The sequence below is a fragment of the Bos javanicus genome, chromosome 12, assembly GCF_032452875.1.
Source record: "Bos javanicus breed banteng chromosome 12, ARS-OSU_banteng_1.0, whole genome shotgun sequence".
Taxonomy (NCBI): domain Eukaryota; kingdom Metazoa; phylum Chordata; class Mammalia; order Artiodactyla; family Bovidae; genus Bos; species Bos javanicus.
Window position 1 is genome coordinate 54,586,097 of NC_083879.1, and position 26,155 is coordinate 54,612,251.

Here is a 26,155-nt window from a genome sequence, read left to right on the forward strand (position 1 = left end):
GCAGCACGTGGGATCTCAGTTTCCTGACCAGGGATTGAATCTGGGCCCCCTGCATAGGACACTCAGAATCTCAGCCACTGGACCACCAGGGACGTCCCTCCCCAGTGTGAATCTTAAGGCTGGGTAATGGGTATGAATTTTTCCCTAGTTCTGTGTGATAAGTCACTCTAATTACTGACATCATTTTGTCCCTTCAGATTTTTTTTTTTAATCCGTGCCCTTTATCCTCAGTACTGAAATGAGACAACTTTGTTATATGGCGACCTTATTGTTAATGTTGTATTATGTTGTTCACAGTGAAGCAGCATACTGACTGCAGGCTACTTAACAAATGAAGCCTGGTGCCTCCCATGAAGAAAATGATGTTTAAAATGGGACGACCCAGAGGGATGGTATGGGGAGGGAGGAGGGAGGAGGGTTCAGGATGGGGAGCACATGTATACCTGTGATGGATTCATTTTGATATTTGGCAAAGCTAATACAATTATGTAAAGTTTAAAAATAAAATAAAATTAAAAAAAAATGTTAAGAACACTTTGATATGTAGAAGACACTTTTCTTTCTTGTATTTTTTACACCCCACCTCCCCCCCACATACAAATAGTGTTTATCTTCTTTTCTTACACGATCATCAAATGTAAGTCAAGGGAAAACTGAATAGGCAATATTAGTGCCAGCCCTGCTCTTCTGTGACGAAAGTGATTATCAGGCTTTCAGAGAAAAAAAGAACAACACAAAAAGTCATGCTTTAGTGTGGTTAAAGAATAGTCTTCCATATTCAAGGTAAAGCAAAGACCATTTTAATAACTTATAACTTGCGTGCTTAGTCGCTCAGTCACGTCCAACTCTTTGCGACCCCACTAGGATTGGTAGCCCACCAACTGGGGTTGGGATTGGTAGCCCACCAGTCTCCTCTGTCCAAGGGATTCTCCAGGCAAGAATACTAGAGTGGGTAGCTATTCCCATCTCCAGGGGATCTTCCTGACCCAGGGATGGAACCAGGTCTCCTGCATTGCAGGTGGATTCTTCACTGCCTGAGCTACCAGAGAAGCCCCAATAACTTATGACTTAGCCCAACTTAAAAAATATGTAATCCTGAAGGCAAAATGGCTGCTGATTTGCTTAGATTTGTTGCTCATGACCTAACAAAGAAAAAATAAAAATTTTAATAAAAAATATTGTTATCTGAAATGTAGCTTATCAAAATTCAAATGTTTTCTGATTGTTGCCTGTTGGTTCCTCTATATCCAACAGTACATGTATAAAATAAAGCTGAGAGGAAATATTTATTACGAAAATTTATTTTAAATCTGTAAGCTAATTCTCTGGTACTTCCTTTCTCTCTTCTGCTTTCCCTCTTCCCTTTATCCTTGATTATACAGAGACAATTTCTTTTTGTAGTGTTGGCAACCTACTCCAGTACTCTTGCCTGGAAAATCCCATGGATGGAGGAGCCTGGTGGGCTACAGTCCATAGGGTGGCAAAGAGTCGGACACGACTGAATGACTTCCCTTTCACTTTTCACTTCATGCATTGGAGAAGGAAAGGGCAACCCACTCCAGTGTTCTTGCCTGGAGAATCCCAGGGACGGGGGAGCCTGGTGGGCTGCTGTCTATGGGGTCACACAGAGTCGGACATGACTGAAGCGACTTAGCAGCAGCAGCAGCAGCAGCAGTGTTTAAAAAACTTGTGATAGTTTGCTTTGTCAACTTGCTTATGCTATAGTCCCAACTATTCAATGGAATACTAATCTAAGCATGCTGTGAACTTATCTTGTAGATATGATTAAAGTTCAAAAGGGGCTTCCCTGATAGCTCAGTTGGTAAAGAACCCATCTGTAATGCAGGAGACCCCGTTTTGATTCCTGGGTTGGACAGATCTGCTGGAGAAGGGATAGGCTGCCCACTCTAGTATTCTGGCCTTGAGAATTCCACAGACTGTATAGTCCATGGGGTTGCAAAGTGACTGAACGACATGACTGAGTGACTTTCACTTTCAAAGTTCAAAATAAGTTGATTTTAAGTAAAGGGGATTATCTTCTATAATCTGGGTAGGCTTTAAGAGCAGAATTGAGGCTTCTCAGAGGAAGAAGAAATTCTGTTTGTAGACAGCAGTTTCTAGAGTTCCAGTGGCCTGTGTGACAGATTTGGACTGGCCTAGCACTCCAGTACTCTTGCCTGGAGAATCCCATGGACGGAGGAGCCTGGAAAGCTGCAGTCCATGGGGTCGCTGAGGGTCGGACACGACTGAGCAACTTCACTTTCACTTTTCACCTTCATGCACTGGAGAAGGAAATGGCAACCCACTCCAGTGTTCTTGCCTGGAGAATCCCAGGGACGGGGGAGCCTGGTAGGCTGCCGTCTATGGGGTCGCACAGAGTCGGACACGACTGAAGTGACTTAGCAGCAGCAGCAGCAAGCCCCCAAAACAGTGTAAGACAATTCCTTGCAATAAATCTCTTTATGTACATCTTCTATTGGTTCTATCTCTTTGGTTGAGCTGACTGATAAAGAACATTAGCTGTGTTTTAGATTCTTCAAACATGCTGGGAAGAGAAGAAAGAGGCAAAGGAAGTAGATACCTGATTCGTCAAGTTGCTCATTTTACAAGATTTCCTCTCTAAAATTATAGAGCTGAACAGATGACAGGAATCTCAGAAACAGTTAAATAAGGAACACTTTGTGAAGCTAAATTGAGGTTCGTGCCTACAAACTGCTTAAGAGATCCACATACATGGTAACAGAGATAAAACTGCAGTAATAAGTATGCTTATTTTTATTTACTAAATGATAACAGTTGATTGTGTTTTCCAAAATCTACTTAAGAATTCATGTACTGAAAATAATGGCTAACGAATTTTTATTAGAGACATAGAAATCTGAAAATGTGTACTCCAGATAGAGAATGTGATTTTACCTCTTTTTGATACTTCTCTAGATAACGCTGTGGTCACACTAACCATCAATAGCTACTGAGGAGTAGTTCTACTGAGTTGGCCAAAAAGTTCATTTGGATTTTTCTGTAACATCATATGGAAAAACCTGAACGAACTTTTTTTCCAGCCCACTATGTTGTATGTTGTAGAGGAAGTGATATAAAAAAACTAAAAATCACCGAAGAAGTAAAATTTGGAGTTTTTCCTGCCTTGATTTAGGCCTCTGTAGATGGTCATCTGCCAGCAATGGCATGTCTACTGCTCTTTAACAGATGGGAATCTCAACAAAATTCCTGCATACCTTGTTAGAGATAAGAGGAGGATGTGGAGGGCTTCCCTGGTGGCTCAGACTGTAAAGAATCTGCTTACAATGCAGGAGGTCTGGGTTCAATCCCTGGGTCGGGAAGATCCTTTGGAGAAGGGAATGGCTACCCACTCCAGTATTCTTGCCTGGAGAATTTCATGGGCAGAGGAGTCTGGTGGGCTATAGTCCATGGGGTCGCCAAGAGTCAGACATGACTGAGTGGCTAACAATTTCACTTTCTTTCAAGGAGGATAAGAACTGGGCTGACTTCTGGAGGGAATTCCTCTGCTTCTGGAAGAATAAGAGGGATTCCCAGTGGGAAGTATGTCCAGGTAAAGGGGCCCTGTGACTTGGCCTGACAGCATCACTCTAAAGAACAAAATCAAAGTCATTCTTAACAGGAAGGCTATAGATACATTACGTCCCCATGAGAAAATGATCACAATGGAGGGTACTTAGGGTTATTCTGGAGATGAAATATCAGTTACGTGAAAGGACAGTTGCACAGTTTTGATAATAACAACGTTCAATTACTTAATTTTTTTAAATTATCTATTTTCTTCATTTATTTTCAGCTGTGCTGGGTCTTTGTGGCTATGTGCGGGCTTTCTCTAGTTTCAGTGAGTGGGGGCTACTCTCTAGTTGCAGTGTGTGGGCTTCTCAGTGCGATGGCTTCTCTTGTTGCAGAGCACAGGCTCTGGGTATGCATGCTTCAGTAGCTGTGGCTCGCGGGCTTGGTTGCTCCGCTGTATGTGGGATCTTCCCAGACCAAGGACTGAACCCATGTCACCTACAATGCAGGCAGATTCTTTACTGCTGGATCACCAGGGATGACCCATCATTTTCTATCTTATAAAAAAAAAAATGCTGACAACATTTCAGTTCTATAAGGATCAAGCCATTAGGCATCACATATCTTAGAGTGTGACCTGAAGGGAATTAAGGACGGAAAACATCAGAAAACATTCTTTGCTTTGGGTATACTGGCCCTTAGTTCAGAAGAACATCTAAGGAAAAATTTCAAAGGACCTCAGACTCTTTCATCTTCCCATACACAGTTAGGCAGACTAAAGATAATTTTAATGTGAGATAGCTGTTCTTTGCGATTAGCAGTAATCTTTTCAGGCTTGACTACGTATTTTTTTCCCAGCAAAAAAAGTTTATAGGTATCCTGGCTCCTCCCTTCCCTCTTCCGAGTAGCTCCTCAGAGCTATCTGACAAGCTGTTTCGGGACTGCAGCCTTCCAAAAGTTCCTCAGGTAAAATTTAACTTACAGCCATTTTGTGCGTTTTTTCTTTCGACTGACCATCTTGGTACTTGTCTAGGTTGGGCTCTCAAGGAAGCAGATACTGTAATGAAATTTTGAGTGCAGGAGCTTTATTAGAGAGTTAACATCTGTGAAAGCACAAAGGATGGGGTGCGGAGAGCTGTCACAACATACTGCAGAGCTGACAAAATCTCTGCTAGTTCAGCAGGGAACTCTGGAGCAGACAGCCCCTAAAAGGGCTCCAGTGTCAGGCAAAACAGTTAGACCTGTGCCCTGGCCTTGTTTAGTCAACAGCAGAGTGCCACCCTGAAAATAGCGGGACTTCAGAGTAAAAAGCTGAAGGAAACCCCAACAAAACTAACAGCTGGATGGCTCTAGGCAGAGGGCACTTTCATGACAGGGAATCCAGACATCTTATCTCCACATCTGCCCCAGTACTACTAATTAAATTTTTGCTGGCACTGTCTTTGGTGGTGAAGAGGTCTTAGTGAGGTGTACTCTAATTCTAAAATTCCACATGAGGGACTTCCCTGGTGGTTCAGCGGTTGAGAGTCCACCTTGCAATGCTGGGGACTTGGGCTCGATCCCTGGTCAGGGAAGTAGGATCCTACATGAATCGGAGCAGCTGGGCCTGTACGTTGCAGATACTGACACCAAGCACTGCAATGAAAAATCCCAGGTGACACAGCGAAGATCCCACATGCCACACCTAAGATCTAATGCAGCCAAATAAATAATAAAGCAAATAAATAAATATTTATAAAATTCCACTTGGGTTTATGGTGGTAGACCACCACCTTAGGTAACTAGATTTGTCACCACCAAAAGATTAAAGATGAAAAATATCAGATGTTGCTTAAGGCCTCTAAAATGATCAGAATATCATTACCCCCATGCCTTCGCCCAAAAGTTGCTCCTATGGGACAACTCTTCTGCTTGTGATCCATCAAAGATCCAGTCTGACTTCCTGAAATACCACCTCCTTGATCTGTGTGAGATCAGAGATTCTCATTGTCCTCTGGAGAGCCATTCTGAGCTCTTTCTGCCCATTTCACAATGAAGTGCAACAGTGGACAGAAAGAGAAAGGAGTTGGTTCGCTGGTTGGATGGTTCATTTTAAGGATGTATTGCAGCATGGTGCTTAACATAGTGGGGGCTCTGGAGTCTGTCACCACTTGTTAGCGATTGGCTTTGGAAAGTTCCTGAACCTCCCAGTGCCTTAGTTTCCTGATTTGTTAAACCTGGATGACAATCGTGCCTACATCATGGAGATGCTGTGAAGACAAAATAACATAGCTCAGGCAGTTCTTGGCTTGGGAAGGGGTCAACACATATCAGCTCTTCTCCTTTTCTTTCCCCTCTTTCTCTTCCTCCTCTTCACTGAAAAGACACTTTCCTGTTGAATTTTGTCACCTGCTCTCTAAATTACCAAACCATTCACAAAACTTGGGAGGAGAGTAAAACTGAAAGATCTGTTACTCTAACAAGATTTAGGATGTTTACTTTTGGTCAGGTCACTGGTTTTCACCATTATGTTCTCATTACTGTTCTGGGTGTGCTAGGTGTAAAAAATGGCCTCCATTCTGTGCAGCAGCTTGTTTGAAAGACAAATGGACATATAAATGATTAATGAAAGTGCAGCTGCATATAAAATTAAGTTCTAAAGGAATGGTATAGATCATAAGCGATGTAGGGCTCTAATTTCATTTTGCTGACACTGGTGGTTGTCTTGATTGTTGAAAGGTAATATCATTTGAGGTGAAATTGTGAGAGTGAGTTCCTGTACAGCTACACAATGAAATGTCATGTTTACTATCTTAGAACCGAAAATGCATTAAGTTACACCTGAAGAAAGCCTGGGCTTCCCCAGTGGCTCAGATGGTAAAGAATCTGCTTGCAATGTGGGAAACTTGGGTTCAATCCCTGGGTAGGGAAGATATCCTGGAGGAGGAAATAGTTACCCACTCCAGTATTCTTGCCTGGGAAATTCCAGGGACAGGAGCACAGCGGGCAAAAGTCCATGGGATCACAATAAGTGGGACAGGACTCAGCGACTGAGCAACTAAGCACAAAGAAAGGTTAAAGACATTTAAGTATGACATTATCGTTGCCTCTTATTGTATCAGCCTATTAATACTTTCCACCACTAGATGTGTCAAGATGGCAGAAATACCAAGAACTGGTCAATGCCTTGAATAAAACAACGGGGAAGGCTTACATTTTTCAGTTGCTCTCTCAATGAATGTCTCTCCTTGTTGTATTTTTGCTGTTTTTAACTAGGTGATGAGGCGCACCCACTAGCCTTTTTCATTGCAGGGAATCTCCTTTGGGGATTCAGGAGGGAAGTAAAATAGAAAAGACAACTGAGCCAAATCACGTGGGATCATAGTTTTCAGTGTATCGAAACTCTTTGGGTTAAAGAGTACGCCACCCCATCATATTCTTTTACTTGCTAGAGAAACATGCTTTGTGTCTGGTGGGAGATACACACGGTAGGTCAAGTGTGGTTAACCGGTTATTGAGATCGTCTTACTGCACACAAAGCGAATCTTTACTGTTAAACCCTTTGGAATTACTGATGTGAATATGACCCTAGAAGAGTCCTATATTATTTCATTATCTTCTTGTATCCTTTCAGTAACCTAGTGCTCTAGGGGCTCCTTTCCTAGGCGAGATACATGAGTATGGCTGAAGACTCCTTGTTGGACTCTTAAATCTCTTATTAGCAAGAAGGGGACAAACAAAACAACCTAAAATGATATCTCTTAACTCACTAATGGTTTTTGAATAAGTCTTTTAGGAGTGTCCTAGCATTGTTCTAGGCTGGGTGGATAACAAGACGTGTGAGGAAACACGGTGACCTGTCCTCAAGTGTTCCTGGAATGCGTCTCTTTTATCCTCGACAACGTGACTCTGCCTGCAAGCAACCCTTCGGACTGAAAAGACCAATCAAGGACGGTGATAATTTTTTTTCTCCGCTCCTTTAGCCACCACCCACTCCCGACAGGCTGACAACCTAGATCGCTCCCCGGGACTTGCCTGACTTTTCCATTTCATCCCACCCAGTGAAACCCCCCCTCGCGACGCGGATGGGACGCCGGAGGACCCAGCGAGCATGCGCGACCATCCCGAGCATGCTCAGTAGCGCGCACGGCGCCCCGGAGCTTCGCCCCCAAGCTGCGGCCGACGCGGAGGTTTCCGCGGCTTCTGCGGCAGCGACGGGAAGTGAGGCGGCCCGGCCGGGCGATCGCGGCCGCAGAAACAGAGGCGGAAGAGTCGCTGAGGCGACGACGTCGTTGAAGGGGGTGGCCGAGGGGGCTGAGTGCCGAGGGGACTCACCCACTCGGAAGCCGGACCCCGAGCCGGGCAGGATGGATCACCACCAGGCGGGGACTGGCCGCTACCAGGTGGTGAGTTTCTGTCCCCAGCCCCGGCCTCCTGCGCCTCCCGGAACCCCGGGATTGTCCCCCCACCCCTCCGCCCCCCGTGGATTCCAGAGCCCCTTTCCACCGGTTATCCCCGGTGGGGCATGTTGGATGATTTGTTTTTGGCTCTTCTGGCAGGACCGTGCTTCCTTCACATCTCTCGTATTGGAGCCTGCCTGTGGATCCTTTGAGACCCTTCTTTCTAGACCCAGGTCGTCTTTTAGGTCCTTATCCTTCCGCTGTTAGACATCGCCCCCCCCCCCCCCCCCGCCTCCTTTTAGAACTTATATCTCTTTTATTTCTCACTTTCTCGATCATTTCGTCATGCCCTGACCCAGTTACTTCAGAGATTTTCCAGTGGATTGTGTACTGGAAATGAGTTAACATACCTGCTGGGAAGGTGATCTTCGTCATAGATGGAGTGGGTGGGAAGGAGGGAGAGGTAAGCACTAGGTGGGGTGGGATGTGGATTTGGCTTAAAAAAAAAAAGTGTGGGTTTAAAAATTGCGCAACTGTAGAGAAAGTCGTGGGGCTGATCTATCTATTTCTTAGTCCTAGTTAACCTTGTCATTTTGGCCTTTTCTGTTTTTATTAGAAAAACGACTTTTTTTTTCCTATTTTTTTTTTTAATTGGTGGGAGGGGAAACAGGAAGTTTTCCTAAAAATGCTCATCGTGTTTGAAAAATTAATTTTCTTTAAGTACAAGGTTTTCCAGTTTAACCATATTAATCCTTTGTAAGTTGAAATGAGTGAAAAGTGCCCCTCTGTGTTTTCCCGTGTCCTTTTTTCTAGTATGTATTTTTCTTCTGACACTAATTCCGATGGTGTCATTGGAGAGTCCTAGGTAAACCCTGTTTAAAAATGGACTCAGCTATAGTTGACTATTTCCTTGCAGCTAGGTAGCATGTTATTCTGTAAACTTTGAGGTGGTAATTTAGTTAAGCCTATTTTCTGAGGGAAAGGAGAAAAACGTTAATTATGGAGCACCGATGGTACAATTGACAGTACTGTTTGTAAGATTTACAAATCTAGATATGTTAGTGCAGATTTCATATTTCAAATCTATTTACACAGGTGAGACTTATTGTGAACTAAGAATTTCTATTAATAAGTGTACTTTGACAAATATGAAGGGTCCTGAAAGTTAAAATCCCAATGTATGTAGTTTTGTGGTATATATATATGTATATTTTAAGATAAAAACTCATTATGCATCAGTTTCATCTGGTTTACATCCAGTAAAACCTCCAAATGTTGTATGTTCATTTGGAATTCTGTAAAATGGGGTGTGGGGGTATACCACAATAAAGTTATTGATCTGAATTCTGTAAAAATTCATCAGTATTTTCAGAATGGTTTGGAAAATATTGCTGCCAGTATGGGAAGACATTTTTCAAGTTGTTAGTGTGTACACTTTTGATGGTTTGTTTTCTTTTTTTAAGGCATATTCCTATTTTTGCAGATGTTAGTAAAAATAAAATATTGAATATTGTTACCAGTGGGTTTATTTCTTTTCTCTAATCACTTTTCTTTCATTTTCCTATTTGTTTCCCTTTAATAGTGTTAGCCGATTCAAATTCTTTCTCTTTGGGGTTTTGCTTATAAGAATCAACCATGTTCTCATATACAGATCTCTACTCAAAACATTATTAACTGACGTAACTATGCTTTAAAGTAATTTATTATAATGTCACATTTGCTTTCAGTAGCTATGGTTAATTGTTATTTTTAAGAATTCCTAAAACCAAAATGTTGGAAATTGCTTTGTGATCTTTAAGATACTTTTTCTCTACAACTCCTTTCAAAATAGTGGACAGTATGATATTTTATTGCCCTTTTTTTTCCCCTAGGTGGATATGTGCCCCACATAGACTTTGAATGGGTGGAGGCAATCTTTCAGAGCAGAGGGCAAAAATCTGCCCTTCTAAAGATACTTTTGATTCAAGTAGGTAGGATATCACCTTCCTTGTAAGGTGAAGTGTTTGAGAATCTTAGTACAATTAAGATTTTAATTCCAGTTCCTGTGTAATTACATGGTAATTTCATCTGTCTAGAGTAGCTCTTGGTTTTGTTGAGAATGGCCTGATCAATAACTTTATCTTGGTATATTCCCCACACCCCTGACCCCTCACCCCCCATTAGAGATGTGTCCTATGCAGACTTTGAATGGGTGGAGGTATTCCTTCAGAACAGAGGGCAAGGGAAAAAAAAAAAAAGGCAGCTGATTTGGTTGGCAGTAAGCTAGGGACCAGTCTACAGCTCTGGCTTGTGTAACTAACACAACTGTTGTGTGGCTGGCTTTTGTGAAAACTCTGGAATGATTAATAACAACGGAGCAATGAGCAGTTTCAGTTGTCAAATGTTTAGAGATGACTAAGTAGAAGACAGGAAAATATGCTTGGTGGCGAAATGGTATATACGATGTTAATTTTCCACTTATTCATAGAGTTAAAATTTAGTTTTCCGTATTGATAATTGGGGCTTCCCTGGTGGCTCAGATGGTAAAGAATCTGCCTGCTATTTGGGAGACTCAGGTTCCATCCTCCATCCTTGGGTCAGAAAGATCCTCTAGAAAAGGGGATGGCTACCCACTTCAGTATTCTTGCTTGGAGAATCCCATGAACAGATGAGTTAATGGTGATGCTTAGGACCATCAGAATGACTTACTGTCGTTAACGAATTCACAAGCTTTATGTGAAAACTACTTTTTCTGTGATCTCTGCTCCATCGTTAAGTGTCTAAATTTTGTTCAGTAAAACAGTGTTTACAATGTACAGAGCTAAACATATAAAAACCTTGCCTTGTTACCCTTCTAATTTCAGAAAAAGCCATGTAGTTCCATTGTGTTATGGGAAGCTGACTTTTGTTTGGTAGGAAATGGGCAGTGGTGCCAGACTGTGAAGTAGTTGACTTGGCTTGGAGCTGTTATGCCACATTCTGACTTTGATGTTCTCTATTTTAAAGGACTTGTGTACTTGAACCACCAAGCTGACTGCTAAGTTTTCAAAGGTATTCTGTGCACAAGTTAAATTGGCACTGTTGATTGCAGCAGTAGTTTTCCAAACTGGAGCGAGCATTCAGAATGAAGATAATAGATGGTTTTAGAAGAAATAGAATACATATTAGCATATGTGTGTGCTAAGTCGCTTCAGTTATGTCTGACTCTTTGTGACCCTATGGACTGTAGCCTGTGGGACTCCTCTGTCCATGGCATTCTCCAGGCAAGGGTTTTGGAGTAGGTTGCCATTGCCTTCTCCATGGGATCTTCCCTGACCCAGGGATCAAACCCCAGGCCTTTTAAATCTCCTGCATTGGCAGGCAGGTTCTTTACCATTAGCGTCACCTGGAAGAACATATATTTGTATATTAAAACTGTGAGAGCTTCTGCCCTGAAGACAATGGTTTGAATTTGTTTAACCTAGCTCTTCCTAAACCACAGATTTTTAGAGACAACTTTGATGAGAGACAACTTTGATTCTATTAACATTTCCAAAACGTTAGTTTTCTATAAGAATGAAGTATTCGTACTATGATATAGATGCTTTGCTCTAACATATGGTGAACTAGAGTTGCTCTTGATAAATCAGCTGGGAAGGAGGTTGACTATTAATGATTAAAGAAAACCCTCACATCTTTAATGTCATCTGAGCCTATAGTTAGGTTGTGTTGATTACAATTTGTGAGACCTTGGCTTAGTTATCTAACATCTTAAAGCCTCAGTTTCCTCATATTAGTACCTACCTCATTAGGATTATTATGAGAATTATATAATGTAATATATGTATAAAATATAGTGTAGAGATGGATATATAATAAATATTATGAATAATGCAAGGTAAATAAACTATAAAATGTTACATAAATTGTAGTTTTTGCTGGTGTCTGTGTTTTTGTCTCTTATTTAGCAACATGAAAATCAACTAGCTCTTTGTTGTCCATGTCAAGAACTCTGAAAAATCTTAAGATTTGATTTTGCCATATTTACAAGCTGACAATTAGTCTGTTAATGTTTCATGGTTGCTGGCAGACAAACAGGAGACTCCCAGGTCAGAAACAAGTGACATTACTAGTCACAGCACTGCATACTCATGAATGTCAGCCTGTTTGTGCTGTCTTTCCTTGTAACCAGGTCCCATGAGGATGATGGGTCTAGATGGATGCACATAGTAGATCACAGCTAAGGAGCTCAGGACCAAGGGGCCAGCACTTTTTTTTTTTAAGCAAGCTGCAGGCATTATAGCAAACAACAAACAAGCTAGTTTACGTCTCCCTGAGAGGCAGTTGTCAGCTGTGGTCACCTTGACCTTCTTTGTTGCCTGGGTGACTTATTAGAAGAATCCTCGCAGTATGGTGAAATGGACAAGCTTTGCAGACTGTCACACGCAGTAAAAATGTGCAAGGACAGTCAGACCCCCAGCTGGCTGCCTGAGCCAAGAGTACAGGTTCTGGGTGAGCTGTGGCTTTTAGGTGCAGCCATGTACTTTTGTTTCACATTTAAAAGAAATATTTCAGTCTTTTACTTTATGTTTCAGTTTTTCCTTCCTCTCTTGTCCTAGCCAGATTACTTGTCACTTGTTTGTTTCCTTTGAACTTACTAATATCTTTTATCTGATCTACATTCTTCCCACACCTCTTTTACATCATCAGGGTCCATTGCTTAATCTAGGTACTTTTCGTTCTTTTCATGCTTAAGTTCTTTTATGTTGACATTGTGAACTTTTCCTTGAAACTCCTTCCTCATTCCTGAAATGAAGGAGCTCTCTCCTCGGCCTGCAGTGCAGGAGGCAGAGGAGATGTAGGTTTGATCCCTGGGTCAGGAATATCCCCTGGAGGAGGATATGGTAACCCACACCAGTGTTCTTGCCTGGAAAATCCCATGGACAGAAGAGCCTGGTGGGCCACAGTCCATGGGGTCGCAAAGAGTTGGACGTGATTGAGCAACTAAGCACTGACTGCCCTGATTTTTCTTCTCTCCATGAACTCACTTTGTACTTACTCTTCAAATGTTGATATCTTCTATGGCATGGACTGTTGTAATAGCCTGCTTAGAACTTTCTTCCTTCATCTAATCATCCTTCAGTATATGCTTGCACTGCATGAATTGTAGAATATAAATTTGATTTTCATTTCCTTGCTTAAAAATCTTCAGTGGCCTCATTGAATCTCCCCCACTGCCCAGTTTAATATGAAAACTTTCAGGGAGTTCCCTGGTGGTCCATTGGTTAGGACTCTGTGATTCCACTTCTCGGGGCATGGGTTTGATGTCTGGTCAGTGAACTAAGATCCCACAGACCACACAATGCAGCCAAAAACAAAACAAAAACTTTCAAATATATTCAAAAGTTGAAAGAATTGTACAGCTAACTTCCATATACCACATACCAGTTGTTGGGCCTACATTTCTCAGTTCAATTCAGTTGCTCAGTCGTGTCCGACTCTTTGTGACACCATGATGTGCAGCCTGCCAGGCCTCCCTGTCCATCACCAACTCCCAGAGTCCACACAAACCCATGTCCATTGAGTCGGTGATGCCATCCAACCATCTCATCCTCTGTCATCCCCTTCTCCTGCACTCAATCTTTCCCAGCATCAGGGTATTTTCAAATGAGTCAGCTCTTTGCATCAGGTGGCCAAAGTATTTTAGTTTCAGCTTCAACATCAGTCCTTCCAATGAATATTCAGGACTGATTTCCTTTAGGATGGACTGGTTGGATCTCCTTGCAGTCCAAGGGACTCTCAAGAGTCTTCTCCAACACCACAGTTCAAAAGCATCAATTCTTCGGCCCTCAGCCTTCTTTATAGTCCAGCTCTCACATCCATACATGACCACTGGGAAAGCCGTAGCCTTGACTAGACGGACCTTTGTTGGCAAAGTAATGCCTCTGCTTTTTTAATATGCTGTCTAGGTTGGTCATAGCTTTCCTTCCAAGGAGTAAGCGTCTTTTAATTTCATGGCTGCAGTCACCATCTGCAGTGATTTTGAAGCCAAGAAAAATAAAGTCAGCCACCGTTTCTACTGTTTCCTCATCTATTTGCCATGAAGTGATGGCAAATTCAGTTTTCTAAATGTTGAGCTTTAAGCCCACTTTTTCACTCTCCTCTTTCACTTTCATCAAGAGGCTCTTTAGTTCTTCTTCACTTTCTGCCATAAGGGTGGTGCCATCTGCATATCTGAGGTTATTGATATTTTTCCCGGCAATCTTGATTCCAGTTTGTGCTTCTTCCAGTCCAGCATTTCTCATGATGTACTCTGCATAGAAGTTAAATAAGCAGGGTGACAATATACAGCCTTGACATACTCCTTTTCCTATTTGGAGCCAGTCTTGTTCCATGTCCAGTTCTAACTGTTGCTTCCTGACCTGCATATAGGTTTCTCAAGAGGCAAGTCAGGTGGTCTTTTATTCCCATCTCTTTCAGAATTTTCCACAGTTTATTGTGATCCATACAGTCAAAGGCTTTGGCATAGTCAATAAAGCAGAAATAGATATTTTCTGGAATTCTCTTGCTTTTTTGAGATCCAGCGGATGTTGGCAATTTAGTATTTGTGTTACTGTATCCATCTTATTTTTTGAGCTTTCAGAACAAGTTGCAGATATCGGTGTACCTCACTGAAAACCACATGCTTATCATTAGCCTACAGTTAACTGTTGCTTTTTGGTTTTTGTATAAAATTGACATATAGCGAAATGCACAGATCTTCCGTGGCCTATTAGATGAGTTTTGACAAGTACATACATATTTGTGTAACCCAAACCACTTTTAATATATAGAGCAGGGACCAGCAAACTACATTCTAACCCTTGTTTTGTAAAAAGTGTTATGGTAGTGCAGCTGTGTCATTCATTTACAGTGGCAGAATTGGCTTTTGAGGTAGAGCCCAGAAAGCCTGACATAATTGCCTTTCTGCCCTCTATGGCAAAAGTTTACTGACCATTGGGACAGAACATTGCTGTCATCATAGAAAAGTTCACTCGTGACTCTTCCCTGTTGATTCATACCCACCAGGTGATTGTTATGCTCTTTTGTTTTTCACTTCAAATTAGATTTCCCTAATTCTAGAATCACACAGCATATGGTCTACCAAGCTTCTTTCACTCTGCATGCTGTTCAGGAGCTTGATCCATGTTACTGTGTGTATTGGTGCATCCCTTTGTATTGTTGATGGTGTTTCATTGTATGGACATGTATGACTGTTTGTTTCTCCATTGCTCTGTTGATCGACATTTGGGTTGTTTCCAGTTTTTGGCTATTACAGTTAAAGCGGTTAGGAATCTTCTAATGCGATCTTTCTGTGGTTATATGTTTTCATTTCTCTTCGGTGAAATTACTGGGTAATAGGTAGATGTATGCTTAATTTTATGAGACATCACCAGACTTTTTTCCAAGTCTGTGTTCCATTTCCACGTGTACCATTTTACACTTAGACCACCAATGTATAGAAGCTTTGGCTGTTTCACCACCTTGCCAAAATTTTGATGTTTTCAGACTTTATACTTTTAGCCATTTTAGTAGGCTTACTGGATTTTGAAGTATAAATTTGTGTTCTTTTTTTAATAAGTCTTTTTAAAAAATTGCTTACTTTTGGTTGTGCAGGGTCTTTGTTAATATGTGGACTTTTCTCTAGTTGTGGTGCTCCAGCTTCTCACTGCAGTGGCTTCTCTCCTTGGGAGAACGGACTGTAGGCGCGTGAGCTTCAGTAGTTGTAGCACACGGGCTCAGTTACTCGGTGGCACGTGGGATCTTCCCAGACCAGGAATCGAATCCGTATCCCCTGCATTGGCAGGCAGACTCGTTACCACTGAACGACCAGGGAAGCCCCTAAATTTAGGTTTTTAACGTGCAGATTCCTTGACTAGACCTTGCCATACCTATACAGTGCTGCATCTTAGCAATCTCCCCCTCCCGCTTAATTTTTATGCAATAACCACTGAAGTCCGGCAGGACGTACTTCTTATTAGCTTCGACCCTAATATCTTCTCTCATGCTTCCCTGACTTCACATGTGTTTGTTTCTCATCTAAAGTTCTGTGCCGAAACCCTGTGGTTTCTTTTGCTCTATAAAATTCTGTTCCTAAATGTAAAAACTCCTATGAAATTATAATTGGAAGAGGAGGCAGGGTGAGTTTCATGGATATGTCATCTCTCCATCACGGCAGAAGGAAAGTTGAGAATCACAGTGTCAGAGAACTTGTTATTCTGAATCGTGTTTTTGTGCTTCTTTGTGTACCTTCTAAGGTGCTTCGGGGTTCTGGGAATGTCTGATTTTTATTGCCTCTTTAATATAGATTTTAAACTTAAAAAAAACCTGTGAGGAAATGCACACTCAGGTGTGTTTAAAACCAGGTTTAATTTGTGTTGCCAGGGTAGTTTGTTTTTGGACAGACCCCACATTAAAGTTTCTCTGGCTGTTTCTGTGCATGTAGCAATAGTGGCTAAGAGTGTGTCATTAGTTTGCTTGAGTACAACTCATTTAAAAAAATTATACAAACAAGTGAGCAACCTTAGAACGCCTGAACAATGCTGAATCAGATGCTAGCCATCACTTACGCATATTTGAGCATTCCATGAGCTAATAATGGTGTAGTGTTTGTGCAGTCACAAGTAATTGCATTGGGATTATGTCCTAAAAATAACATTATAGATAGCATATGTGCATGTTGTATGTTTTGAGCACCTCTTGTCAGATTAATACTTAAAGCATGGGAGCAGTTTTTAGATATCATTATTGATTAACTATGAAACCAAGGTCCTATAACTCATTTATTCAATATTAATTTTAAAGTATCTCTATCTGCCAAATTCTGTTTTAGGTACTGGTGAACAAGACAGTTCTTGTCTCATGGCTCATACTTTGTTGGAGGAAAGGCAGGTAAATAAGTAAGCATAATTTCAGATAGTAATAGGTGGTTTAAAGAAAGTGAAGCAGGATGCTGGAATAAATAATACATTTTATCAATAATGAAGTAGCAATAATATTTTAGAACAATAATATTTTTTTGTGTTATATCAAGAATATGCTGAGAACTCCGCTGTGTGCTTTTACACTTAAGAGCATGTTTATTCTTTAGAATAGTTCTGTGAAATAGATAACGTCATGATCCTCATTTTGCAGATGGAGAAAATCGAGACATAAAGAGGTTAAATAATAGGCATGTGTATGAATCCAGGTGTGATGGATCTGGTATTCAAATCTTGATGCTTTAGTTTTATATTGTTTCATAACAAACTACTCAAAACAAGCATTTTATTATGTTTCAGTTTGGCTGTGATCAGTAGAGTGGTTCTTCTGCTCCATGGGCTGTTAACTGGGGCTCCAGCCATTTGGGGACCTGATTGGATTGGAATATTCAAGATGACTCTTACTCCCTTCACTAGCCGTTGATGGTGCCTAATGACTGGAAGCTCAGCTTTGACCGTTGATCATTTCAGTTCTCCTCTGTGTGTGTCCTCTTCATGCTCCCTCCCAGTGTGACTGTGGCCTTTCACATCACAGAAGGGAAAACGAAGCTGCCATTCCTCTTAAGGCTTGGACTTAGAACTCCAGAATGTCATTTGTGCTGCATTCTGTTGGTTAAGAGACTTCCCTGGTGGCTCAGACGGTAAAGTGTCTGCATACAATTCAGGAGACCCGGGTTCAGTCCCTGGGTCAGGAAGATCTCCTGGAGAAGGAAATGGCAACCCACTCCAGTACCCTTGCCTGGAAAATCTGATGGACGGAGAAGCCTGGTAGGCTACAATCCATGGGGTTGCAAAGAGTCGGACACGACTGAGCGACTTCACTTTCACTTTCTTTCTATTGGTTAAAGCAGCCATAAATCCAGCCCAGATTCCTGTGGGAGCGTCTGTTGCACTTCACGGACTTGGGCTTCTGTAGTTGTGGCACACGGGCTCCCAATGCAGCTAAATAAAGAATGAAAGAAAGGAGGTTTTTTTCTTCTTAAAGAATTTAAAGGTGACCATGGAGCATTAAGCCCCAAGCATGAGGCTCTCCACTGGCTGGGTCCATGTGACTGCCCTGGTCACGTGCTCCTAAAGAGACCCCTGAAAGGCATTTTACTGTGAGGATAGTAGTGGTGGTGGTCTGGTCTAGCGGTCAGCACACGTTCTGTAAAGGACCAGATAGTAAGTATTTTAGGCTTTCCAGGTCATGTGGTTTCTGTCACAGTTGGGTACCAGATTGGCTGTTTCAGTGCAAAGTATCCAGCTTAATATATAAGCAAGTTAACATGGCTATGTTCTAAGAAAACTTTATTTACAAAAACAGATGGTAGGCTGAATTTGGCTTGCTAGCTGTAATTTGCCCACCCTCGATGTAGGTGAAAGAGGAATGTACCTCGTAAAGGCCTTAAGTTTGGGCATGTTGCAGGATGCTTCTGACAGATTATTATTTCATTCAGTCTTGAACTAAACCCTTAGGAACTGTGGTAAAGTTGTTTTGCATCACTTACTTCTTGTAACTGGTAATCAGGCAAGGACCTGGTCTATCACTAGAATTGGTGTGGAGACCCCAATTACAATATAACATTTCCTGTGAAAAAAGCAGAGACTAAGTTTCTCATGTCTCATAGAATCTTCATTCTGTTAGAATGGTCACATCATTGAGGCCATTTAAAACACAGGACCGCCTTCCCAGTACTCTCATTTTCTGTTTCATTTTTTTTCTGTGGTACTTGTCACCACCTGATATTTTCAAATATTTATTTGTTTAATTTCTGCCTCCCCCACCCCCACCGTGTATAAGCTTCAAAAGACAGATCTGTTTTGTTCATGGCCATGTCTGGCATCACTGACTCATGGCCATGAGTTTGAGTAAGCTCCGGGAGTTGGTGAAGAACAGGGAAACCTGGGGTGCTGCAGTCCGTGGGGTCGCAAAGAGTTGGACACGACTGAGCGACTGAACTGACTGACTGATATCTGTCAGTATCTGGCATACGGTAGGCAGTTAGGAAGTATCTGATAAGAATGACTGAGTGATTGGTGTTAGCTCAAGACCAGTTCCATAGATTCAAAACCTTGTGTCTGTGTTTTTATTCTGATTCTCATTTTTATAAGAATTCTTTTGTTTTTTTCATGCTGCTGAGACTTGGACTCTCTCAGGTTGTGTGTGTGTGTTTTGCATGACCTTCTAGCTTAACATATGCTGCTTAGTGTTACGTGTCTCTTTTCCTCTCCCTTCCCCCACTCCTTCTCTACATGCACACGTGCACACACACGCGATTGGTTAACATATGCTGCGTAGTGTTAGGTGTTTCTTTTCCTCTCCCTTCCCCCACTCCTTCTCTGCATGCACGCGTGCACACACACTCGATTGGCCCCCTAGGGTTGTTCAGTAAGGAACTCATGGAGCCGTGCGCAGTGGCTCTGCTTAGTACCTTCACTGACTGTGGAATAGTGGGTACTGCTTTTATTTTCCTTATCTGTCTTATATTGACTACTTACGGAGTATTTTCTTTTTATTCTTTCTTTAATGTCACATCTACATGCTAAAACACTGATTGTATGTGTATTAATAATATATTGTTTTAAAAGTTTATATATATTCTACATGCGGAGGCCTGACTTAAGCTTAAATAACTATGGAATACATTCTGCTGACCTTATTAAATGTAAATTTACTCAAAAGAGCATTGTAGTTAGGGCTAGCCTATCTATCATGTGATTATAAATCATCGTCTGTGTTTTCGTGTTACGGTTTCTTCCAAAAGTTTGGTCACTTAGCTGGAATTAAGGTGTGGGTAAGATTCTTGTTAAAGACATGCCAAGTGCAAGTTGGGAAATGCTGCAGTAGTCTGAGGTTTACTATCAGATTTATTTCAGGGTTTTGACTTGCCTGCTTTTAAGATTTGAACATCAGTACTTTAATATTTTAAAAGTTTAGGAATGTGCTGTGGTTTAGGTTCTCTGTGGTGTTTCTCCAGAATTACCCATTACATTATGTAAAGAAATTGGGCTGTTTGGCAGAGGCTTTGAGAATAAGGAAATAAACTGGATAGTTTTACTTCTTTATGAATTTTGAGGCTCTTGGGACTTGTGGCCTGTTGGATGCTAGACTGAAGAAACCCAGTAGTTTCAAAGCACATTTGTTCTCATTTGGGTAGAGTGTTCATTTATGTCGGGGTGACTTTTTGTGTGATTTCCCCAAAAGGGGAAGGATGAGCACTTGAAATAATACTCGACCCTTTAAAATTTTTGTTTGTAACCTTAGAGAACAGTATGAGTCCCTGTTAACTTCTGTCTGCTTTATTTGTTCCTGCACTGCACACGTGCGTGTTTTGAACGCTAATGTTTTTGTTTTCTTACCTTGCACCTTGCCGGCCACCACTCCACACCATGCTCCCCTTGCCTTCTGGCTTTGGAACATATTATTGCCCTTTTCTCTTTTCATTCTTCTTCTTCCAGGATGAATTTCTATTCTTTATCCAAATCTGTTTAGATGTTCTTTTCTCCAGAAAACCTTCCCTCTTCCTCTGCCTCCCCAGCTCCATTTCCTCCCTTTCCTACCAGATTCACTGTATGCTTTTAACACTGTGCTCTTATCACAGTCTTTGCTCCATGGTATGCATTTTATAAACTCAATGCGAATTAGGGCTTAGGTCTGTCTTATTTATAATAGTATATAGTGTAGTTCTGGGCCCATTATATAGTGCATTGTAAATGCTTATTGAAATAAACATGCTATTTCTGAATGAATTCAAGTATATCCATGAGATTACTGGTATATTTATAAAGTGAATAGATTTCCAGAGTTCTTTTATGTAAAAGTGACATTATATTGCCCAGCCCATACAGTGATATTTTGGATGTCCATAATTAGAGTATATACTTTGCTTTTAGAATAGTGCAGAGAAATCTGTTTAGATGAATTCTGGTAGTTTTACATAATTCCTCATCTGACTGGTGACTTGCATTTGAAAATAATTAACCATGGTTAGATTCTTTGGTTTACTTATGGACAGAAGGAAAATGTTTCCAGATATTGTGAAAGCAGGGATTATTTTCTTCAACCACCTCATTTTACAGAAGACTGCCCGAGGGAGGATCTGTTTAGGGGTTTTCAGCAAAGCTTGGAGGACAGATTTTATTCTCTTACGTATAAACATTATCAGCTGAGTTAAAAGCTGGGAAACAGAACTTTCATTATGGTTGCTTTCCTTTTATTGATGGCCATACCAGACATGGCGATACTGCTGGGCTTGACTGGTATAGGAAGAACCTGGTAGTCACTGGCCAGCCGATTGTCGATATCCCAAAACTGTGTAATCTTTCAGTGGGCTGGATTCAGCTTGTGAGTGAGTTTTCTTTGACCAGCATATGTTTTTTAAAATCAAAACAATGCAAGCATACAGTTTCAAAAGCTAGAGTAGAAAAAGACAATGAGGAACATCAGTCCTCCTTTCCCAGGCCTGGTCCTCCAAGCTTCTCCTCAAAAGAACACAGTCTTTAACTGTTTTAGCTGCTTTGGTTATTTAACTTTGTATTTTTAATGCAATGATATTAAGCTACTACTTGATTTGTTTGTTCTGCTTCGGTTTCTTCCATGACCTACTTTTTCTTCCCAGATCATCTCTGTAGTCTCACCTCATAGGTTCACATCTTGGCTTCTCCCTTAAAGCACTGTACCCTTGAGCTGATTACATAACTTCTCTGTGCCGCTTCCTCACCAGTAAAGTAAGGATATAGTGTAGCTACTTCCCTTACTAATAATAGATAGAATTATTGGGAAGAGCAAATGTGTGAAAGGCTCCTAACATTTGGTTAAGTCGATAATTAGTATTTACATTTTATGACTATGAAAGCATTGTTCACTAGTGAGTCAAAGTGGTGTGTTGTGTATAATTTTTAAAATTTTTCATAGGGTTGCCTAGTTTTTATGTCTTCATTGTTTATTTATTTTTATTGAGATGTAGTTAATTTACAGTACTGTGGTAGTTTTAAGTATACAGCAAGGTTATTTGGTTGTGTATATAGCTGCATTCAGGATATTGAGTATAGTTCCTTGTGCTATGCAATAGGTCCTTGCTGTTTACCTATTTTATGCATAGTAGTGTGTATGTGTTAATCCCAAGCTCCTCTCATTTATCCCTTACCCCCACCCCTTTGTGTATTTGTGGTTAATTCTTTACAGATCTTCTGTCATTTTTCAGAATTTGCTTTTCAGCTGTGTTTTTGGCTTGATCACATGGATTGGATAGGTATTAGTTCCTTTATTTTGTTCTTTGAAGACTTTCTTCCTAGAGCCCTCCATCCTCCAGTTTCTAACTATTAATATTTGTTCTTTTAGGCCTGGCACACAGCTGTCATACCAAGACTCTTCCTCACTTTGCTGTGTTGGATCGTCTGTATCTTGAATTCCATTTGATTTCCATTTATTTGGGATTTTCATATAGTCTTTATAAGATTTTCTAATTTTTTGTGTGTGTGTGTGTGGTAATAGACCACATTCACTGTGGTCTGATTCCTTTTAAATTTATTGAGACTTGTTTTATGGCCCAGTATATTACCTTGGTGATATATTATGTGCACTTGAAAAGAATGTGTATTCTTCAGTTGTTGGATATAGTGTTGTATAAATGTCAGATCTCAGCTTGTGGGATCTCAGCCCCCTAACCAGGATTTGAACCCAGGCCATGGCAGTGAAAGTGTGTGTTCCTAGCCACTAGGCCACCAGGGAACTCCCTATAGATACATATTTTGGGAACAGAAAATTCCTGACTGAGTTTGTTTTCTTTCAGCCCTTTGAGATTTTGTTCAATTTTCTTGCGATGATCGTGGTTTCTGATGACAAACCTGTAGTTATTTGAATCCTTGTTTCTCTGTATGTAATATATTGTTTTTCAGGCTGCTCCATTAATTTCTATCTTTGATTTTTTATTTATTTTTTTCGATTTTGGCTGCACCTTGCAGCATGTAGGGTATTAGTTCCCTGACCAGGGATGGAACTCTTGCCCCACTGCATTGGAAGTGGAGAGTCTTAACCACTGAACTGCCAGGAAAGTCCCTGTCTTTGATTTTTAGAAGTTCTATTATGATCTGTCTAGGTGTAATTTTCTTTGAATTTGTTCTGCTTTAGTCTCACTGAAGTTTAATTTGTTAATTTACTCCTTTTATTACTTTGATGAGTTATGGACATTATTTCTTCAGTTTCTTTTTCCTGTTTTTCTGTGAGTTTGAAGTTACTTGGTTTCTACACCTTTTAAAGGTTTAGAGTTCTTGTGACTCTGTTAGCATATTTATTTTTTCTATTCTTTTTCTTTTCTGTTCTTTAGAATGGATGAATTGTCTAAGTCAATTTAAATTCACTCTTTCTTTGTGCTGTGGATCCCATCCAGTGAATTTTTTGTTTCATGTATTTAATTTTTCCAGTCTAAAGTTTTTATTTGGTTCAATTTTTTGTTTTCTATTTATCTTCTGAGTTCAGTTCAGTTCAGTTCAGTCGCTCAGTCGTGTCTGACTCTTTGCGACCCCATGAATCGCAGCACGCCAGGCCTCCCTGTCCATCACCAACTTCCGGAGTCCACACAAACCCATGTGCACTGAGTTGGTGATGCCATCCAACCATCTCATCCTCTGTCGTCCCCTTCTCCTTCTGCCCTCAATCTTTCCCAGCATCAGGGTCTTTTCTAGTGAGTCAGCTCTTCGCATCATGTGGCCAAAGTAGTGGAGTTTCAGCTTCAACATCAGTCCTTCCAATGAACACCCAGGACTGATCTCCTTTAGGATGGACTGGTTGGATCTCCTCGCAGTCCAAGGGAGTTCTCAAGAGTCTTCTCTAACACCACAGTTCAAAAGCATCAATTCTTCAGCGCTCAGCCTTCTTTATAGTCCAACTCTCACATCCATACATGACCACTGGAAAAACTGTAGCCTTGACTAGACAGACCTTTGTTGGCAAAGTAATGTCTCTGCTTTTCAATATGCTATCTAGGTTGGTCATAACTTTCCTTCCAAGGAGTAAGCGTCTTTTAATTTCATGGCTGCAGTCACCATCTGCAGTGATTTTGGAGCCCAGAAAAATAAAGTCTGACACTGTTTCCACTGTTTGCCCATCTATTTCCCATGAAGTGATGGGACCAGATGCCATGATCTTCGTTTTCTGAATGTTGAGCTTTAAGCCAACTTTTTCACTCTCCTCTTTTACTTTCATCAGGAGGCTCTTTAGTTCTTCACTTTCTGCCATAAAGGTGGTGTCATCTACATATCTGAGGTTATTGTTATTTCTCCCGGCAGTCTTGATTCCAGCTTGTGCTTCCTCCAGCCCAGAATTTCTCATGATATACTCTGCATATAGGTTAAATAAGCAGGGTGACAATATACAGCCTTGACGTACTCCTTTTCCTATTTGGAACCAGTCTGTTGTTCCATGTCCAGTTCTAACTGTTGCTTCCTGACCTGCATACAGATTTCTCAAGAGGCAGATCAGGTGGTCTTTTATTCCCATCTCTTTCAGAATTTTCCACAGTTTATTGTGATCCACACAGTCAAAGGCTTTGGCATAGTCAGTAAAGCAGAAATAGAACCTTCTGAGATTCCCTGTCATTTTATTGGTTTCAAGGTGATATTGCTTTATTTCCCAAAACATAATTGTAATACCAGCTTTAAAATCTTTGTATGTGGTGCTAGTGGTAAAGAACCTACCTGCCAACATAGGTTAGATGTAAGAGATGCAGCTTTCATCCCTGGGTCAAGAAGATCCCCTGGAGGGGAGGGCATGGTAACCCAGTTCAGTATTCTCGCCTGGAGAATCCCCATGGACAGAGGAGCCTGATGGGCTGCAGTCCATAGGGTTGCATGGAGTCGGACACAACTGAAGTGACTTAGTGCACATGCACATAGTAACTATATAATCTGAATCATCCTGGGATTGGCATCTCTTGATTGTCGTTTCCCTGGAGAGTGATTTATATTCCTTAATATTTTTTATTTCTAGTAACTTTGGATTTTATCCTGGATCTTCTGAGTGTTTTGCTATGATCCTCTGGAAAACGTACGTATTTTGTTTTAGAAGCAGTCAGTCCAGCTTCAGATTTTAAGTACTGTCTCCCAGGCCCTCATTCATCTATTTTAGTTCAGTCCTGCACATGCATGGTTCGAAGAGTGGTGATTTCCCCTCATTTCCTGGCCTGCCTGGGCTCCATTTGTTCCTCACTTCCTCTGGATGGAAATAGCAAGGGTTCTATTGGGGGTTTAGTAGCCCCAGCCAAGGTGCCTCGCCACAACTGTGGTTCTGCCTCACAGCAAGGCTACAAAATGAACAGAAAGGAAACACTCTCCTTTGTGCAGGTTGCTTCTCCAAGGTTTAATTTCCCTCCAAATCCCTATTTTCCTTAGATTTCAGAATGTTCAGATAGTTCTTTTTTATACTTCAAGTTTGTAGTGCCTGTCCATGGGAGGGCTGTCCCGGAGGAGGCCTGCCATGCTGGAACTTGAGCCAACTATAGATTGTGAGGTTTTTGTTTTTCTACTCCCTGCGTTAACTTTTCTTCCTATTATTTTTGTTTGTTTTTCTTTCATGTGAGAGGTTTTCTTTAAATTTGGGTGTTCTTTCTTTGCTTATTTATATTCTATAAGCTGTGTTTGTGTTTCTTGACTTGTTCAACCAGGATTGTGTCATTTCTTGGTGAGCCAGCCTTTTCATTGGGGGGGTCTCCCAAGTGTCAGGGTCTGCCATTTAGTTAGGAAGCTATGGCAGTAGTTTAGGTAGGCAATCCTGGTAGCTTGGATTAGGTAATTAGATAATTAGTAGCATTAAAGAGAAGTAGATGGGTGGATTCAAAGATGTGTATGGTGTGGTGGTGGTGGAGTGTGTGTGTGTGTGTGTACTTGAATTAGAATCAGAAGTACTCATGAGGGTAATGCTGTGGCAGAGTAGATTACTACCTGTGAGTTTTTATTTGAGGCATTTTGAAATAGAAAATCTGAATTTAGAGACAGTAAAACCTGAGTCTGAATCTTGTCTTTGCCCCAACGAGGCGTGTCAGTTCAGTTGTTTAAAGTTTGTTCCAGTATACTCATCTCAGAGGGTTATTGTAGGAAGTAGGGTAGATGCTATAAGTAAAGTGCCTTTGTTTTGTTACGTTTTTTAAAAAGTAACATTTATTGGACCTTTACTATGTCAGGCTTTATTTTAAGTGTTTATAGGTGTTAACTTTTGTAATCCTATATGAAAGCTCTGTAAGAGAAATAGACTCCCATTTTGTAGATGATAAAAATGCCCAAGTAGGTCAC

At 41.0% G+C, this 26,155-nt stretch overlaps 1 protein-coding gene and 1 long non-coding RNA gene across 2 annotated transcripts in view; both read left to right on the plus strand.

Annotated features, from left to right (window-relative positions):
* The first annotated feature begins 7,503 nt into the window (after positions 1-7,503).
* NDFIP2 (Nedd4 family interacting protein 2) overlaps positions 7,504-26,155 on the plus strand; it is a 71,383-nt gene continuing 52,731 nt past the window's right edge. Inside the window, exon 1 of the mRNA XM_061435187.1 lies at positions 7,504-7,916. Coding sequence (XP_061291171.1) covers positions 7,596-7,916 — 321 coding nt within the window. The 5' untranslated portion in view covers positions 7,504-7,595. The remainder of the gene's footprint in view (positions 7,917-26,155) is intronic.
* Positions 7,923-24,884, plus strand: LOC133258504 (uncharacterized). Its single transcript, XR_009740054.1, has 3 exons — positions 7,923-8,373; positions 16,741-16,799; positions 24,858-24,884. It is a non-coding gene; the product is annotated as an uncharacterized LOC133258504 (long non-coding RNA).